The 17,184-nt window shown below is 36.1% G+C and overlaps 1 protein-coding gene across 1 annotated transcript; it reads left to right on the top strand.

The window, feature by feature from the left end:
- Positions 1–303: 303 nt before the first annotated feature.
- On the top strand, positions 304–14,675 carry LOC127938029 (kinesin-like protein KIF3C). The gene is made up of 8 exons (XM_052534393.1): positions 304–2,032; positions 8,092–8,193; positions 8,328–8,450; positions 10,725–10,843; positions 10,956–11,072; positions 11,775–11,883; positions 12,141–12,307; positions 13,000–14,675. Exons 1-8 carry the CDS (start codon positions 617–619, stop codon positions 13,112–13,114), a joined length of 2,268 nt encoding a protein of 755 aa, XP_052390353.1. The 5' UTR covers positions 304–616; the 3' UTR covers positions 13,115–14,675.
- Positions 14,676–17,184: the final 2,509 nt, after the last annotated feature.

Below are 17,184 nucleotides of genomic sequence, written 5' to 3'. Positions count from 1 at the left end.
ATGCATCAGATACAGAAACTATTCACTGGTTCAGTGGGTCTATTATTTATTTTATTAAATAGCCTATATATAGGTAGCCTAGCGGTTAGAGTCAATTAGCTTATCTGTTTAATAATAACCATGGTAATTTCTATTAGAAAATATACTCTTTTTTATTTTAAGTCACTGAGTCACATTTAAGTCATATGACATTGATTTAATATAGGTAGCAGAGCCATAATTGCTTAAAAATCCCATTCGAATTTCAGATTGCTTATTCCTCTTGCCAGACCTGGCAACCCTGATGTGTGTGTGTGTGTGTGTTTGGGCAGGGCTGCAGTGAAGCGCAGTTGATGTGTGTGATTTTCTGCCAGACGCGCTTATATTTCGGATCTTCTTGTGTTTCGGTGTAAATCGGTGAGATATTCTGAGTTTATGATTTCATCCATCCGTGTTTATGACGGAGCCGCCTTTATCATTTATTCATTTGTGGAGACCGCAGAGATTTGCAGCGGGACTGACATCATGCGCTCGGTGACCGGCTGATGCTGATGCTGACATCGTCCATCATCCATCTGCTTTAACGGGAATACTACGCTCATTCGTGATCCATTCATCTCGTATAGACGGATTCAACATGTCCATGAAGGCCAAAATCGGCGAGGCGGTGAAGGTGGTGGTTCGGTGTCGCCCGCTCAACCGTAAAGAGGAATCGATGGGGTATGAGAATAGCGTGCAGATGGATGTGAAACTGGGCCAGGTGGCCCTGCGGAACCCCAAGGCGGGTCCGGGAGAGCTGCTCAAGACCTTCACGTTCGACGCGGTTTACGACGCTTGTTCCAAACAGAGCGACCTGTATGACGAGACGGTGCGACCGCTCATCGACTCGGTTCTGCGCGGCTTCAACGGCACCATCTTCGCGTACGGACAGACGGGAACCGGGAAGACGTACACCATGCAAGGCCAGTGGCTGGACGCCGAGCGCCGCGGCATCATCCCGAACTCGTTCGAGCACATCTTCACGCACATCTCGCGCTCTCAGAACCAGCAGTACCTGGTCCGGGCCTCTTATTTGGAGATCTACCAGGAGGAGATCCGTGACCTGCTCACCAAAGACCACAGCAAGAAACTGGAGCTGAAGGAGAGCGCAGACTCAGGGGTCTACATCAAAGATCTGTCCTCCTTCGTCACCAAGAACGTGAAGGAGATCGAGCACGTGATGAACGTGGGTAACCAGACTAGATCGGTGGGCTTCACCAACATGAACGAGCATAGCTCGAGGTCACACGCCATCTTCATCATCACGGTGGAGTGCAGCCAGCTTGGACCAGACGGACAGAACCACATCCGCGTTGGCAAACTCAACCTGGTTGACCTGGCGGGCAGCGAGAGACAGACCAAGACTGGCGTCCAAGGAGAACGTCTGAAGGAGGCCACCAAGATCAACCTGTCCCTCTCCGCTCTAGGAAATGTAATCTCTGCGTTGGTGGATGGACGAAGTTCTCACGTTCCATACCGTGACTCAAAACTCACACGGTTGCTGCAGGACTCATTGGGCGGGAACGCCAAGACCATCATGGTGGCTACTTTGGGACCGGCCTCCTACAATTACGAGGAGACCCTGACCACCCTGCGCTATGCCAACCGCGCCAAGAACATCAAGAACAAGCCTCGTGTCAATGAAGACCCCAAAGACGCCCTCCTGAGGGAGTTCCAGGAGGAGATCGCCCGGCTGAAATCACAGCTGGATAAACGCGGCATGCTCACCAAGAGGAAGAGTAGGAGCAGGAGACTGAAGAAGACCGGAGAAGGAGGAGAGGAAGAGGTAGAGGAGGAGGATGTTGAAGATGATGATGAAGAAAGCGTGGAGAAGGAGGCGCAGGAGTACATGAAGGAGCAGCAGGAGAAGCTGGAGAGAGAGAAGGAGGCCATCAGAGATGATCATTCTCTGGTGGCCGAGGAGAAACAGAGACTCCTGGAGGAGAAAGAGAGGATGATGAGGCATCTGAAGAAGGAGCAGGAGGCCACAGATCTTCTCACAGCCAAGTTTAAGGTCAGTATGTTGTGATGTTTATATATATATAAATTATCATTAACTAAAACTAAAACCATAAAAAACTATTTATAACATACACTATTTTAATATTTTAATATAATAGCTATACTGTTTTTTTAATAAACTGTAACAATATATAAAACAATATTTATTAATTATTTTTATAATACACCTTAATCTAAATAGAATGTAAAAATATATAAAATTGACTTTATTTATTTATTTATTTAAATTAATAAAACATTTAATTTCAGCTAGTTTCCTATACAATATTTCTTATTTTTATTTAGTTTGTTTATTTAGTTAACTAAAACTAAATCTACTAAAACTTAATTTTACATAAAAAACTAATAACAATAACAACAGAAAATATTAAATTATGGTAGATAAAGCTTAATAAAACTAAAAACTAAAACTTAATAAAAGCATTTAGAAATATTTTATATAAAACAAATAGTAAAAATGACAATAAATGACAAATCAAAATTCTGAAAACTTTAAATGAACTGAAAACTAACATTAAGGGTTAGTTAACCCAAAAATGAAAGTTAAGCCATAAATGACTAATCCTTGGTGTATATTACGTTCTTCTTTCAGACTAATCCAGTTGGAGTTATTTAAAAAATTGTCTTTGATCATTCAAGCTGTTTGATGTCACTCAGCGGGTGTTGCACTGCATCGGTCCATGAGAAGTTTAATAAAAAGTGCATCCATTAAAAATAAGTGTCGCACAGCTCTGTGGGTGAATAAACACCTCCTGAGTGCCGTCAAACAGCTTGAAAGATCAAAGACAATTTTTAAAATAACCCCGACTGGATTCGTATAAAAGAGGAAAGTCATATACACCTAGGATGACTTCAAGGTGAGTTATTTATGGGCTAATTTTCATTTTGGGGTGAACTAACCCTTTAACATCAACAATACTAAAATAACACTGTATTTTTTCTGAAATTCAAGTCATGTGATCTGATGCATCTTGTGATGACCTAATGCATGACATCATATTTTCACATGTGCTTGTGCATTATTCTGAGTGCATGTGATAGCAAAGCAGGCTGCTGGAAATATATAGTATATAACTCTTCATTCTCATATAGGAGGTGTTTGTGGTAGTTCTGGCGTGATGCAAGATGAGAGAGGGGCTTCAGATTTATAAATAACCCTGATTATTGGTGGGTCATTTCCTGACAGGCGATGATTCATCACGACCTCATCCTGTTCCCTGTGCTGTGAGCCAATCACATCACTAGATCTCAAACAATAACAGCAACACAGGAAGCACATCACTGAATGTCTGATTATAAACACATTCACATACTGTTCACAGTCACATACTGGCTCGCTACTCATTGTAAATTTCAATATATTTAAATAGATTTGTCATATATACATATATATATATTAGGGCCGGGACTCGATTAATAAAATTAATCTAATTAATTAGAGGCTTTGTAATTAATTAATCAAAATTAATCGCATTTTAATCGCATATAAATATTTGACCTGAGAACAGTGAGAAGTATTTTTTTTCACATGGATTTATAGTATACCATTGAATAATGACTGAATACATAAGCTTAAGCAACAAAATATTGTTTATTTTTGTTCAACCAAGTCTAGCAGACCAGTGCAATTTTTGCCATGAAGTGTAGCAATAGCATATTTAGAAACAATTTAGAAATAGTACATTTCAGAAATTCAGGAAGCTTATAGGTATATATATATATATATATATATATATATATATATATATATATATATATATATATATAACATTGGAAACACTGACTATTAGAAAACATCTCTCTGTTGCTTCAGAGGCCATAACATACTAAGTCCAACTCTCAACAACCTTGGCCAAAACAATAAAGAGTTCAACATAAACTGTTGCACCAACAAAATAATACATAGTTCAACATAAAGTGTAAAGTCCACGCTAGCTGCTATATGTTTTGCGTTGAGGTGATACTTGAGGCTCGATGTGCTGCAGTGATATGCGAACGCTAGTTGGTGCTCCAGTATAATCGGTCCGCCGAAACTCATCCAGTGAGAAACGTTCCGCGGTGCAAAAACTAAGTTATTAAAAATGCAGGAATTTTTTTCTGTAATTAATTAATCTTAGTTAACACGTTATTTTTTGTGTAATTAATTCATCTCAATTAACGCGTTAAAGTCCCGGCCCTAATATATATACAAACACACACACATTTTTGTTTTCAGTGAATATCTACAAAAATGTACAGTAAGAACATAAACATGCATACAGAATATTTTGCATACTATATGTGCTGCACACATAGTAGAAGTAGTATGGTGTTGTTCTAAACTCAGCACGACTCAGTTTTGCCCCAGATTCATTGTGCTGCTACTAAAGTGAACTGAGTGTTTAGTTGTGAAGTCCCAGTGCTCATGTGCCTGTTTTACCACCACTTCACACACACTTTTAGCCTTCAATATCTGTTTACACAACTGTTTTCTAGTTTAATTATACTGTCATTTAAAGAAAGGATGTGGTGGCGAGACAGACAGACAGGAAGAAACATAATTATATAGTGTCTTTTGGATTTGTTTGTGTGTGACTGTATATTTGGAGTAGCGTACTGTAATACTGTATACTACTAGTATAATCATACTGTTTTCACAGTGTGTTGAATGTACGGTATACCAGTGTAGGTATTGCTAACAACAAACCAAAACTATGTGCAATGAAATAAAATAAATATACCTGAAATTAAAAAAATATATATATATAAATACTGGATGGAAAAAGTAAACGGTTGCTTTGGCAGCTAAGCTAAAGCTAAGTAAATGATCTAAAGTGCTAAAATTACTGAAATAAAAACAAGTCAAAGCTAAATATATATATATATATATAACTAATAAAAAATGACAAAAGCACATAAAATTACTCAAACTTACATTAAAACTAATTTTAAAATGAAAACTGGAGATGTAAAAATAGAAACTCAAAATATTATTAAATGCTGTAACATTATGTAAACAACACTGAAATAATAACTGATTCATATTTTATATTTTTATACATACAATCTCTAAATTAAAAACCTAAAGTTAAGTACTAAAATTAAAAAGCTTAAATAAAACTAAAGCTAAATAGAAATATTAAATAAATAAATAACAATGTCAAGCATATAACACAACTACTAAAAGGCGTATTAAAACTGATATTAAAATGAAAACTGAAAATATAAAACTAAAATTTATTCATAATATTAGTAAATACTGCAAAATTACATAATACTGAAATGAGACTGATTTATACTGTACTTTTGTACACATGGAATCCCAAGATGATGAACTAAAAGATGCAAAAAAGCCATTTTGTAACCATTATAACTGAACGCAACTTGCTGAATTAAACATTCAATGTAATTGTTTCACAGTATATTGTTATGGAATGTATGCTATTTCCAAACGTAGCCTGTATGTGCTGACAGTTCTCCCAGGATCCTTTGCTTAAATATTGATGTGTCCGCTTCATTGTGTAGGTGGGCGGAGCTTGTGTTCGGAGCTCCTGGCCAATGAACTCCTCAGCAGTGTGAATAGGTGAATAGATAATGAGCCAGACTGGTCCTGAGCTCTGTTGCCATGGTGATGGGAATGTAAGGGGCCTGGATGGAAAGGTCTCCGTTAGACGAGCTCATCTTTCCTGCTGAGTGTGTGTGTGTGTGTGATGACTGAGCGTCCTGCTGGTGCTTCCTCAGAGGCCCACGTCTATTTTAAACCATCTCTCTGTTTCTCTCTCTCTCTGATCTTTTTTTCCTTCACTACTGTAACAGTATATTGTATACAATATAAAATCAGTCAAAATATTACTCCAATCGAAGGTGTGAGTGTGAAAAGAGTTTTGTACTATTTGTATTTCTATATTTTATATTTAATTACTAACATTACTACTTTGTTACCAATAAAAATGAAGTTACATAGAAATAATAATAATAAGCTTAAAAAATATGACTAAGAATAAAATATAAAATAAAAAAGCTAATTAAAAATATTAATTACTTTTAATATTAAGACCTGGTTGTGTAAAGGGTTTGTGACATTTTATTTGAATTTCTTTTTTTGTGAAATAAATGCATTATATTTTAATTGTTGTTGTTCTAACATTATTAAAATAGAAAAAAAGTTATATAGAAATATTTAAAATAAATATGTAAAATGTAAAAATGACAAAAGCACATAAAATGACTAAAACTAAAATCACACACACACACACATATTTATAAAGCTAATTAAAAATATGAGTGTCTAAAGGGTACCATATTAAATTTAGAACCACATTTCTTATTTATCTATTTATTTATTTTATAATGTTTTAAATAAACAATTAAAAAGAAAAAATAATAAAATAATTAAAATGTCTAAAATTAAAATAAAAAATGAAATATTAAAAGTTCATTCAAAATTTTAATTACTGTCATTTTATTAAATTATATATTATACTACAATATAATTGAATATATTTTAATTGTTTATGTTGGGAATTTTATTTTGTAGCAGTCCACATAAAAACTGCATTATGACCAGTTAGGTGCAATTGGCCGAATGTGACATCACCTAATTAATATTCATAACTATGATGATAATGTAATATTACATATATATATGTGTGTGTGTGTGTGTGTGTGTGTGTGTATGTATATGTGCATGTATGTATATATGTAGTTTAATTGCTTGGGGGGGGGGGTCTATTTTAATTGTTTCTGTTGGTCACACTGCAAGGTAAAACCTGCTTTAAAGGAAAAATACACTTTTTAAAAAACAAAATAGGCAAATTTTCCAACTCCCCTAGAGTTAAACAGTTGAGTTTTACCATTTTCGAATCCATCCATTCACCAGATCCGGATATCGGCTGAATGGATTTGAAAACAGTAAAACTCAACTGTTTAACTCTTAAAATTAGCCTATTTTCAAAAAAATTGGGGTGTTTCTTTAAGAGCAGTTATGTCACCTAATTGATATTCATGACCATGCTGATAAGGTTTGTACTTGTCTCCGCCCTTCTGCTTGGCTGTACATTAACCCGAGAAGGGTTTGGTTTCATCCCTTGGGACAAAAAGCCCTTTCTCTCCATCTTTCCATGTCTCTGCGTTATCTCTCCTCTCATTCCATCCGTTCCAGTCCTGTGATCACATAGCCAGTGTGCTGTGGACGTGTGCTGTGGAGTCTGATGGGTTCTGACAGGGTGTTTTGGATGTTATGAGCCGGTCTGATGGGCCGTGCGGGTCAGCTGTAGTTCTGGGCTCAGGCTTTGTCCTTGTTTCTGTTGTGGCCCTTTGACAATAATCTTTGTGTGTCGCTAAAGCCACGAGCTGCTGCCGTCCACAAAGAGAGCTCTGTGTCGAGTGGGGGAGGAGATTCAGAGCTGATTTTCATCGTGCCTTCGAAAAGGTCGCTGGCACTCACATCGATTTGTAGTGAGAAAGAAACCAGAAGTCATCCTTATTCAATGAGAGTTTGTGATTTTAGGCTACTCGAGTGACAGAAATCCTTTGCGATGCAACAAAATAAACCGTTTTCTATTTGTGCAGGATCACACTGGGAAGCCCCGCCCACAACTAAATCTCATTGGTTCAGATTTCCACTGCACCTTAATTGAAAATATGTTTTTATATCATACACTATTGTTCAGAGGTTTTGGGCTGGTTAAGTTTGTTTACCCAAATATATATATATATATATATATATATATATATTTATTTTACAAATAATAAAATAATATAATTTAATATATATTTCAATTGTTCTGATACCAACATTACTAAAGCCAAAAATTTAAATAAAAAATGTAATACAAATATTTGAAAAACAAAAACTGAAACAAATGACCTGCACATAACAAAATTACAAAAGTTAAAATGACAAAAGCACATAAAATGCCAAAATATTTTGAAAAGTTGTGTATATAAAATGAAAAATGAAATGTCAATAATAATTATAAGCTTTATTGAAAAGTAATTTGATATATCCTAATGAGTGTGACCTCTACATGTGATCCGCTGCTGATGTTGACGGTTTCTTGTGGTTGCTAGGCAATGGAGAGCAAGCTGCTGGTTGGTGGGAAGAACATTATTGATCATACTAATGAGCAACAGAAGATGCTTGAACAGAAAAGACATGAGATTGCAGAACAGGTAACAAACACCGTTTCAATATTTGCAATTACTAGTGACAAAAAAGACTACACACTTCACCAGTAGCATCCATATGACATACTGTGCTCGTGCACAACATGTAACGGAGTGTGTGAATCTGTGTGTGTTTGCAGACACGCAGAGAGAGAGAAATACAGCAGCAAATGTTTTCTCAGGATGAGGAAACACTAGAACTCAGAGAAACATTCTCCTCACTGCAACAGGAAGTGGAAGCAAAGACCAAGAAACTCAAAAAGGTGAGATACACACACACACACACACACACCTGAAGAGAGGGAAACTGTGGTCATGGTGTCACATTCAGAGGTTGCTAATGAAGAGAATGTCACTGTTTTTGTGACCAGTGGTTCCCAATATTAAGTAATTATGAAACTTAATTTCTTTTGATTATTTTTTTATTTTTTGGAACTTGATGGAGGCAAAGCAAAGATTAATGACAAATGAAAGTCCCATATTGCATTTTCAAAATTGATTTATCGCTTACACATGTAAAAAAAATCTAAACTGGTTTTCCTCACACATAAATAGCTAATGGAGTATAAATTGTATGTATATATTTGTGTATCTTTGTCATTTTATTCTTTTTTTTATTATATCTATAATTTTTTATTAATTTAAAGTCAGCTTAAGTCTATTCTGAATGGATGGATTAAATTGATCAAAAGTAATATAAAATATCTCGGTTTCAAATATATGCTGTTCTATTGATCTTTCTATTAATCAAAAAATCCTGAAAATAGAGTATCAATAAATCTCAATTATTAAAACAAATATTTTCAACATTGATAATACAAATAAATGTTTCTTGTGCAGCAAATCGGTATATTAGAATGATTTCTGAAGGATCATGTGACAATGAAGACTGGAGGAATTATACTGAAAATACAGCTTTGATCACAAGAATAAATTCACCTAAAAACAATTATTTTATATTGGAATAATATTTCTATAATATTACAAAGATTTACTTTATTTTTAATCAAATAAATACAGCATTGGTGAGCAGAAGATACTTTTTCAAAAACTTTAATCTTACAAACATCAACCCTCTTTAGCAACCACTGAAAAGACTAATAATAAATATAAATCTAAAGCCTCTGAGTTCCCTGACTCCTGTTCCTCTTGCTCCCCCTTAATTCTGGACCTTTGACATTTGACCCCTGGATCACCCCTGTCAATCCCCAATCCCTGTGAAAATAAAACACCTTTTATCAGTACAAGAAGGTTAGTTTGTTTTACACTTGCTCGGTCACTGACTGTCAGAGGCTACGATGAGGCTAATGCTAAATGCTAGTCTTGGCATTAAAGCATTATGAAAAGAACAACGCTTTCACAGCAACTAATTCTAGCCAACCTGCATTCATCTTTACTGCTACTGCTAGCATGCTAACCACCAAAACCCTCTTCCTCAAGTTATGATGACTTCAGAGATTCATTCTCAATAGTAGACAGGCAAAACAGGACTGAGCTCCACTGTTCCCACATTAATCTGCACACCACTTCCTGCCAGAACACATCACTTCCTGTTGTAGAGCCCTTACCTTCTCCTTCCTGACCTTCACCTTTAACCCCTGCTGTCCCCTCACACTAACACTGACTGAGCACTGATTACAGCATGAGGGTGATGATGATGAAGGATGATGAAATATAGATGGATGAAGGTGATGAAAAGAAAATGAAGGATGGATAATGATGATGATGGATGAATGTTGATGATGATGGCTGATGAAGTATAATGGATGGAATTATGATGATGTTGTAGGATGGATGGATGTTGATGAAGGATGGAAGAATAATGAAGATGAAGGATGGAAGGATGATGAAGATAAAGGATGGATGATGAAGGATGGGTAGATAAGGGTGATGAAGGATAGATGTTGACGATGGTGATGATGCAGGATGGATGGATGATGGTGATTAAGGATGGATGGACGATGGTGATGAAGGATGGAGGGATGATGGTGATGAAGGATAGATGTTGATGATAGTGATGAAGGATGGAGGGATGATGGTGATGAAGGATAGATGTTGATGATGGTGATGAAGGATGGAGGGATGATGGTGATGAAGAATGGATGGACGATGTTGATGATGGATGAAGATGAAGATGAAGGGCGGATGGATGATGGTGATGAAGGATGGATAGATGATGTGATGAAGGATGGATGCTGATGAAGGATGGATGGATGATGATTAAGAATGGATGGATGATGATGAAGGATGGATGGATGAAGGAAATGAAGATGAAAAATGGATGGATGAAGGAAATGAAGATGAAGGATGGATGGATGCATGGATGGGTGATTATGGTGATGAACGATGGAAGGATGAAGATTAAGGATGGATGGATGATGATGAAGGATGGATGGATGGATGGATGGATGGATGATGTGATGAAGGATGATGGATGGATGAAGGTGATGATGATTATGATGAAGGACAGATGCTGCAGATGACGGATGATCACTCTCTCTCTCTCTCTCTCTCTCTCTGTCTGTCTGTCTGTGCAGCTGTATGCGAAGCTTCAGTCTCTGAAGGCAGACATTCAGGATGTAAATGATGAGCATGTGAGGAGCCGACAGGAGCTGGAGCAAACACAGAATGAACTGACCAGAGAACTCAAATTCAAGTGAGTCTGAGCTCCATCTATGCATCATTTTACCATTGCTGTCCTCTTTAAAGGGAGGATTTGCCTGAGGTTTAAGAACAATCACACAGCTAACGTGTCTGTATCTCTGTAGATATCTGATTATAGAGAACTTTATACCTCCTGAAGAGAAGAATAAAATCATGAACAGACTTCAGTTTGATGCTGAGGAAGACCAGTGGAAGTTTCAGCCTCTCGTTCCTGCTGAGAAGTGAGTTACACTGCCAGATGAAACACATCAAATATCAAAACTCAATGTTTTGCACATTTTAGAATAATAGTATAGTCATCAAAACGATGAAATAGCACATATGGAAACATATTTTAAGTTTTCTAACAACATTTTTGGTTTTTAGACCCTTTAGAACAAAAGTTCTTCTGTTGATGGAAAACATAAATACCACGGTACTTACTAGGTGCTTTACAGAACACCATGGTATTATGCCATAGTATTTATATAAGTAACAGCATGATCTGATGCAGAATTTATTTTCATTAACTTAAACCATAAAAAAAAATTTCATTCATTTAAAATTATAAAAAAAAAATGTTAACTGAAATAAAATATTTAAAAACTTAACACTTATTTTATTTCAGCTCATTTTCAAGTCAACATTTCTAATTTACATTTAGTTTAAGAACTTAAATAATTAAACTAAAATTTAATAATCTATGCAAACATATTTAAATAAAATAATAATAAAAATGGCACAAAAACAAAATTACAAAAACTTTAAAATTAAAATGAAACAGAAAAAATAATATCTAATTAAATATAGTAACAAAAACTCTAAAACTATTTCAATGATAGTAAAATAACTCTGATCTGACATTGTGATTGACTGTTTTTCTGAGCAGAACAGCGCACACCGAGAGTGAATCTTGATCTTCTTGTCTGTTTGTGTTCACGCAGTAAATTCACACAAATGAAGAGAAGACCCACCTCTGCTGTGGGATACAAGCGACCAATCAGCCAGTTCGCCAAGATTGCCATAGCGATGGGACCTCATTCCAGATACAGGGTATGTTTACAGAGAGAGAGAGAGAGATGGAAGAGTAGGAAGAAAAAGTGGAACATGGCCAGAGGATGTCAAATCAAATGGATGAATTCGTTCATGTGCTGGAGCTGTGTGATTATGTGCACTGCAAAAATATGTTGAGGATGTTGTTTATAAACGTAAAAGCACAAATACTTATTTCAAACATTTGTATTTTTTTTGCAGTGAGCAGTTTAAGTGATTGTTTTTTTGTATCTTTTGTCCCACGTGTACCTCCATAGGCAGAGAATATAATGGTTATGGAACTGGACACGACTCCTCCTGTCATGTTTCAACTGGACCTCCCAAAGTTTGGATCAGAGGTGGAATCATCTCGAGATAATCTGTTGGACAACACCAGTTACAGAGAGAAATCAGCGTCTGGACTGGTCAGAAAATCTCAGTCATGGTCAGTAAAATTTATAAGATACAATAAACAACAAAGTTATATTTATATTTGGCAAATTATATTTGAATATATTAAAATATTATAATTCTTTAAATAATGAAATAGGTTTAAATATAATTATACACACACACACACACACACACACACACACACACACACACACACATTATTATAATTATATTGAATCAAACGAACCAAAGTAATTTTTTTTAATGTTTTGTGTGATTTGATTAAATTTGAATTATAGTGTGATGGCCTTTATGGTAATTCAAGATTAACTCATAATCTCTATAACATAGTGCTCATGTGCACATAGTTGAATCTCAGTGCAGATTTATCATATGTTTATGGGCTATTTTTGGAATGGAATATGTATGAGTGTATTTCTCATACCATTTCTGCAGTTTATACATTTTTCTGTGCATAAAATACTAGGAAGACCTACTACACAATTCAGTGTTCCTGACTTGACCTTTCATTTCCAGTGGAATTGCAATTTGATCGGACTGCCAAAATAAAGACATTTTGACTAAAAACTGTATTCAAAATAAAACAAACTCTTTGATGCTGCCACTAGCTGCATTAAACATGCACTTCATGATACCACAGTGTTGCATAATTCACTTTAAATTACTCCAAACTATTTTACATACTATTTTTAAACAACAGTGGAACATCATTTGTGTTCGCAGGTGTCAGTCTCAGCAAGTCATTTCCTCCTCAAGCTCCGCCCTCTCTCTGGCATCCTCAGGGTACCACAGCATGCCACACCCACAGAACTTCACCATGGCAACAGCCCAGGAATGAGACTTGGAACTTCTATATTCCCGCCCCCCGTTTGGGATAAACAGTAGTCAATCAATCCTAAATAGACCAATGAAGACGGGGGAAGATGAACCGTCCGTCATTACTAACCAAGACTGATGAAAACCTGCCCGTGATCTGACAAATACTGAACGCAGGACTAGTCCCACCAACTTATCAGGAGGACCAATTAAACAATCAGTATTCTGAAAATGATTCGCCCTTGCTCTCTCTCTAGCTCTCTGCTCCTCAGGACAGTGAAGACACTTTGAAAACTGCCATCAACAACACTGAATAACTTGAGGCTAGTTATTTTCATTCATTTTGCTGCTTCCAAAAACCATCGGTCAACCTTAGTGTTTACATACTGACCTGCACGGGTCCGATCCAGAAGAAGAGCCACAAACCTCAAATGATGGAAGCCAAAACAGCGGGACTTTCTGATCGCTCAGCCTGAGCTTTCAAGACAAGAGCTGAGCAAGAGGGACGTCTCTCTTTCTATCTGCATGTCTTACTGTACGTGTGTGTCTTTGTGATTCTGATCAGGGTTCTGGACGGGAGGCGGCTGATCGGCTGGAGGAAGGATCTACAGGGTTCCCACTGGCTCATGGAAAACCTGGAATTGTCTGGGAATTTGATTGGTTTTCCAGGCCTGGAAAAGTCATGGAAATTAATAGAATGTTAGTTATGGAGATTTCATGTTGGCATTTTTTAAATATAAATATAAACACAATATAAACATGAATGAAAACAGAATTGTAAAAAAAAAGAAAAACATGTATTGTAAAACAATTACAACAGCTGTCAGAAAAATGCATAAAAATGATGTGTGTGTGTATATATATATATATATACATTAAAATGGGGTCAGTACGTTTTTTTTTCAGTGTTTTTGAAATGCAAGGCTGCATTTATTTGATCAAAATTTCAGTAATGGCATTACTATTTTAAATTAAATGTTTTATATTTAAGAATATTTTACAACTTAATTTATTGCTGTGACGCAAAGCTGAATTTTCAGCATCATTACCTTGTTGTTTTACATAATCCTTCAGTTGCTTCATATTTTTTTGGAAACTGTGATGCATTTTTCAGGGTTCTTTGATGAAAGTTCAAAAGAACAGCATTTATTTGAAAAAGAAAACTTTTGTAACCTTATAAACATCTCTGCTGTCTCGTTGGAACAATGTAATGCAGCCTTGCTGAATAAAAGCATTAATTTCTGTAACCTATAGGTTTAAAGGTTGTGGGAACCCTGGCTCTAGAAGAACTTGTTACTCTGAGCTGGGCTTTAGACTTTTAAACTGCTGCACTGACTTCAAGCAATGAGATGGCATTGACAAGGACACTCACACACTCACACACACGCTGTATGCCTTGCTAACTTGATTTCCTCAAAGCAGCAGCCACGTTCTCCAGCCGAAAGCCCCTCTCCTGTAATTATGAACATATGTGGAGTTCAGTTATGTACAGGAGATCAGCGTGTTCACGTGTGTTAGACCTGTGTGATTATGGAGCTGCTCTCACTGGATGGAATAAAAGGAAGTTCTCTGGCAAAAGATGATTGATTTTGAGACAGTTTCTCTCTTTGCAAGTAAAACTGAATCAGTGGGTCTTATTTAACTAAATAAATGAACAAAGTATGATGTTTACAAATAAAATACCCACATTTCTATTCCGAGGATAACTGCTTTCCACGTCTAAGAACAACAAATGTCTACAAACAAATCTGCGAACCTATTCAGGTGAGTCAACTAGAGAAAACAGTCCATTAATATTACAAGCTGCACCTCAAAATGCATGTTACATGGAAACTGCATTATGATCGAGTTTGTAGCTTAATTCACTATATTATAAATAGTTTGTGATATGCTATAGATCAAATGTAAATGTAAAAGAGCAAATTGGAGAAGCCGATGAACAAAACAGGTGAAAAGATGAATTCAGAATGATTGTTGACACATGATTCAGTTCTGTAGTCTGTTGTGTTCCAGTGCTCATGGATCAGTGATCTGGTGTTTGTCAGATGTACAGTGCTGTCTGTTCATTCTCGTTGTGTGTCTCTGGTCTTCTGCTCATGGATGACTGTGTCACTGGAGATCTGCTGACGGTACTGAGTAAGTCTGCTGATCATATCCTGGAGAACGTGGCTCAGTTCTGCTTGACTGAGATGGAGATGGCCAGTGATTCAGTCCACAGGTATCTGTACTAACAACGATCAATTCACCTATTTAGCCGGCCTTGGCGCAATGAATAACGCATCTGACTACAGATCAGAAGATTCTAGGTTCGACTCCTGGCTGGCTCGATTACTTCGGGGAAGAGAGTTTGGCTCCTAACCCTAGGGTTGTGGGTTCGAGTCTCTGGCCGGCAATACCATGACTGAGGTGCCTATGAGCAAGGCACCGAACCCCACACTGCTCCCCGGGTGATACAGCATAAATGGCTGCCCACTGCTCCAGGTGTGTGTGTTCACTGCTGTGTGTGTGCACTTTGGATGGGTTAAATGCAGAGCACAAATTCTGAGTATGGGTCTCTAAAGGACTTGTCTTTTGGTATATAAATTATGTAATTTCTCATTTACACCGTCTGTATTCACACATTTACCCATCTGTATTCACACATTTAATGGGTATAAAAAAGAATCAATCCCCTTTAAAATAGGCTAATCATATTTTCTTGCATTGAAACTTGAAGCTGCTCTTAAGACAGGCACAGTTTTTGCTGAAAATGTGATGTTTTTCCAGAATAATAAATAGAAAGTACAAAATAGAAATAAATGTTTTTACTGTCACAAAAACTAAAACTAAAAAAATCTGAGGCAGACTTTTGAAGTGATTTCGGCTCAAGTGTTTTGTAGTCACATCCGTTGTCAGATTGAGGGCACGTGTAAGACAGTTTCCCTCTCTCTCAGTCTGATGGAGGTTTACAGTATATGGCTGAATATTTAACACGGCACCTTCCGTTATGGTTAACCGGGGAGGCTGGAGGTTGTGTGTGGTGTGCTGGTGTTGTTTTCTGTTTAACCTACATGAGGGTCATTTCCCTTTCATCAGTCTCACTTCAGCAACTAAAGGATCGCTCACTAAACACTTGTGCAGGTTGGTTTCATGATCGACTCTTTAGAAAGGAGTGCACTCACACCGGAAATACTCAATTTCACATTTCAGGCCCTGTTTTATTGTAATTTTAATTTGAAAGATCACGTAATCATTTTAGAGTAATGGGCTGAGAGTGTGGTGTGTTTACTTTTACTGTAAATCACAGCGCCCCCTGCTGGATAAAACACACCGACTGCTGTTCATGAAGAGATTCTCACCTGTTTTTGCTTTCAGACACAGATCTGTAACACACACACACACACACACACACACATGTATATATATATATATATATATATATATATAGATAGATAGATAGATAGATAGATAGATTTCCAACATAAAACTAGGAATTTCTTAATTTATTAATACTGTTTATTAATTAAGTTTATATATCTTGTTGAAAATAAAATCTTAAACAAGCCTTAACTGGTTTGCTGGTGTAAAAAGGCCTGCTGTTCATCTGGTTTAGCTGGTATTTATTATTATTATTATTTAAAATAATTAGTATATTTTTCATTGAAAATTCAAATTTTGCATTTAAAATTTAAGTGCATTATACCAGTACACACTCCTTTCTATAAACACGAGGAAACTAGTAATCTATAATTATTTAAAAATAATGAATATATTTGAACATTTAAATTTTGTATTTATATTTAGAATTTAAAAATAAAGAATTATTTTACAATTATTTAATAATAATAATAATAATAATAATAATAATTAAATACAAAGAATTAATACATTTTAATTCAAAATTTAGCATTTAAATTAAAGCGCATTAAGTACCAGTTCACACTCCTTTCTTTAAAAATGAGGAAACTAGTTATATTGAAGTTTATTGGCTAACAACAAGCGAATTAAAGTCTTTGGCTGCGCATATTATACATCTTCAAGTTAATCAGGACTGTATGGTGGACAAAACAGAATATTTAGGGTCCCAATCAGTACATTACGAACTAATTTACA

This window comes from Carassius gibelio, chromosome A20 (assembly GCF_023724105.1).
Source record: "Carassius gibelio isolate Cgi1373 ecotype wild population from Czech Republic chromosome A20, carGib1.2-hapl.c, whole genome shotgun sequence".
NCBI lineage: Eukaryota > Metazoa > Chordata > Actinopteri > Cypriniformes > Cyprinidae > Carassius > Carassius gibelio.
Note: the sequence above shows the minus strand (reverse complement) of the source record. Positions and strands in the feature narration are given on the sequence as shown.